General features: G+C 37.0%; 1 protein-coding gene across 1 annotated transcript; it reads right to left on the bottom strand.

The window, feature by feature from the left end:
* Positions 1 to 432: 432 nt before the first annotated feature.
* LOC129365096 (glutathione-specific gamma-glutamylcyclotransferase 1-like) lies at positions 433 to 2829 on the bottom strand. Its single transcript, XM_055038015.1, has 3 exons — positions 2417 to 2829; positions 2263 to 2298; positions 433 to 992 (listed from the first exon to the last, which is right to left on the bottom strand). Exons 1-3 carry the CDS (start codon positions 2585 to 2587, stop codon positions 591 to 593), a joined length of 609 nt encoding a protein of 202 aa, XP_054893990.1. The 5' UTR covers positions 2588 to 2829; the 3' UTR covers positions 433 to 590.

Raw genomic sequence — 2829 nt, forward strand, 5'->3', positions numbered from 1 at the left:
TATCAATGCTTTGCAATCATTTTTGCACTTGACACATCACCGGTTAAAATTTTTTCTTTCTATAGCCCTTCAAGTGCACATCATGCAACCTTTAATTCCTTTCAGTCTCAAAGAATCTAATCTGGACTAGTTTAACTTCCTTTTAACTCACTGATATACTTTAAGAGTCCATCGAACACAATAAAAAAAAAAAAAACACAATTGTAACTTTAAAAACTCTTTTCCTTGTCCACAGACTCACTACAAGAGAAAGACAGAATAGCATGTTGCAGTCTATGCTTTTAATTATGAAAGAAAAGGCTGGAAACAATGACCTTCATTCAAAATGCAACATTTTATTCAAATATTCTTAAAATGAAATTTTTAAAAGTGCTTAAACACAAATTTAAAAGAAGTAATTATTTTAGTTTTTTAAGGAAAACAAGTGTTCACTGCAGACCCTCCATATTGTAGTCAAAGTCTTTCTTATTACCAACAAAAAGATACATTTTTTTACATGAAATCGTACAGTTTTTTTTTATAGCACCAAACACCTTAAATAATCAAAAAGTCATATAATAAGTTCTGTGTGCCTTCATTAAAGGTCACTGTTAGAGAGCTTTTTGAGCTGAGAGTGTGATCTCTCCATGTGGGAAGATCTTTAAAAGAGCTGCCTCAATGGAGAAAAGGTGTTCATCCTCCACCTCCGGACAGCACAGCCTCATAAACTCTACCAGCCGGAGCAAATATTCAATATTGTGGCCAGTTTTTCCACTGGAAATTGAAATTTGGGCAGCAATCTCCACATCTGAGGCTGGACCAAGGTAGATGGGGTTGTCCGATGTGGCGATGTAGACCAGAGCCAGCAGGGGAGTGTGGCTCTTCTCTTTAGGAACAAACTCCACAATTTCTGTTATGTATCCTCCCAGCATAACCTCCCTGACATTGAGGTACTGAAGGGACTCCTCCATATGGGACTGTGGCACTTCGTAGGCAACGCCCCATGTGCAGGCCTGCGCTCAAAAACACAGTGTCAGCAACAGTGCTACCTAAAACAAACACGCTATGCTATGATCAGACCTGATAGATGACAAAAACCATATTTACTATTCTGTCACGATAGAAGCAGTAAATAAAAATAAAAGACAGTAGAAAGAAAAATTTCAAATTTGTATTTCTTTTTCTGGGAAGTTAAGTAATCGACCAACTCAAAAAAGTATACAATTATGAAGTAGAAGGAAAAATGACGCAGAACACAAAAGCTGAGAAGTTTGACTCGTATGTGCACTTTATCCCTCTTTACTCTGTTATCTTTAAATAAAATCCAGTGCAACCACTACCTTCAGAAATAACCTAATGAGTACACAGACCAAAGAACATATAAGCCAGGTCAGCAACAAAGATGTGGTTGCTTTCAGTTATGAGACTAAGCTTGCTTCAACTTTTTAATCCATGGCTATTCCACCTAAAACTGTCATCAGCAACTTATGCTGTATAAATCCACTTAAACCTTGGATGAAATAAACAAACAAACAAAAAAATGCTTGGAAACTATGTTTCAGAACTGTAAGTTAAGTAAAAATGTTTTCCTGGGATGCTCAAATTACAATAAAGTTCTTTTTTATTTCTCTCTTTCGTTGTTTCTTTCATTTTTAGGCTTTAAAGCAAAGTAAAAAGTAAAACCTACTGGGTTTCAGTCCAATTCAAAGAATATTTGTTGTGGCTACATGTGATTCAGTTTTTAAGATAATTTCTTCCTTTTAGAGTCTCAGTTATGTATCTTCGTTCATCTCCGACATGTTTCGATGTTGTACTTCCATCTCCCTCAGAAGTGCTGCTTCAGTACAACAGCTGTGTGGCACAACAACATACTCTAAACACTTGGTTCTCTTCCGACATATTTGACATGTTTTGATGTATTTTCTTCTTTGTCAGAAGCTGTGTGATGACAGATATGTGGCGTTTCATCTGTAATCTGGGGGGGAAAAAAACAATATTCTCCTAAAGAAGAAAATTATTCCCTTTCTAGATGTGAAAAGCTGGTAGAAACATCAGATTTGCAGCTTTAACTGTGGTTCAGCAAAGTTCAGAGAAAAGAAAGAAAATGAAAACCAGGTAAAATCTTCCTTTGACTTCACAATTATACAGAAATTTGTGTTGGCCTATCACATAAAACCACATCAAAATAAAATTAGTTTTTTTTGCTGAAATGGAAAACAGTTACATTTTCCGGGGAATTGTAAGGCATATTTTGTACAGATTAGAAAACATAAATGTACTTACCTTCTCATCTTCTACTAGTGTGGCAACTCTGCCTGGCTGAAAGGCAAAGATACAGATAATTATTACGTTTTCTATAACACAACATAATACAAATACATTTCAGTCAATGAACTGTAGTCACCAAAAAGAGAACGTTCACGGCCTCAGAACTCACATTTTCTTTATCCCCTCGATGGAAATCATCCCCATGCCAGAACCGTCTCTTGTATCCCTTAATGTAACCGACTTTCCGTCTTTTATAAGCAAAATCCGGCTTCCAAACTAAAGACCCGTAGCCAAAGATCCAGAGGCTGTTTTTTTCATGTGCCATGTCTAGAGGTTTCATTCTGGTCTCTGTTCTATCAACACCTTCTGTCCACAGGCAGCTTCCTCTCTCTGATCCGTCTTATTTTCCTCTGTCCATCCTGTCTGCTACACTTCACTGCTCCTGTTAGATAAGAGTTGATTCTTCATGTCATCAGCATTCTGAAAGAGCTGGCTGTATTCTTTGCTCTGGCTGTCCTCTGATTTAAACTTGTAGATACTGTCCGTTCCTCCACTGAGCTCAGGAGAAAAGTAACACGTGGA

Source organism: Poeciliopsis prolifica, unplaced genomic scaffold (assembly GCF_027474105.1).
Source record: "Poeciliopsis prolifica strain line A6 unplaced genomic scaffold, Auburn_PproV2 SCAFFOLD013, whole genome shotgun sequence".
NCBI classification, from domain to species: domain Eukaryota; kingdom Metazoa; phylum Chordata; class Actinopteri; order Cyprinodontiformes; family Poeciliidae; genus Poeciliopsis; species Poeciliopsis prolifica.

What these genes read in the sequence shown, in the direction of transcription:
- LOC129365096 (XM_055038015.1), bottom strand. Translation starts at nt 2,587, where the DNA reads ATGAAACCTCTAGACATGGCACATGAAAAAAACAGCCTCTGGATCTTT. An exon ending in ATCGAGGGGATAAAGAAAAT is followed by an intron (nt 2,299 to 2,416) that starts GTGAGTTCTGAG and finishes TTTGCCTTTCAG; the next exon opens with CCAGGCAGAGTTGCCACACT. An exon ending in CACTAGTAGAAGATGAGAAG is followed by an intron (nt 993 to 2,262) that starts GTAAGTACATTT and finishes TTTTGAGCGCAG; the next exon opens with GCCTGCACATGGGGCGTTGC.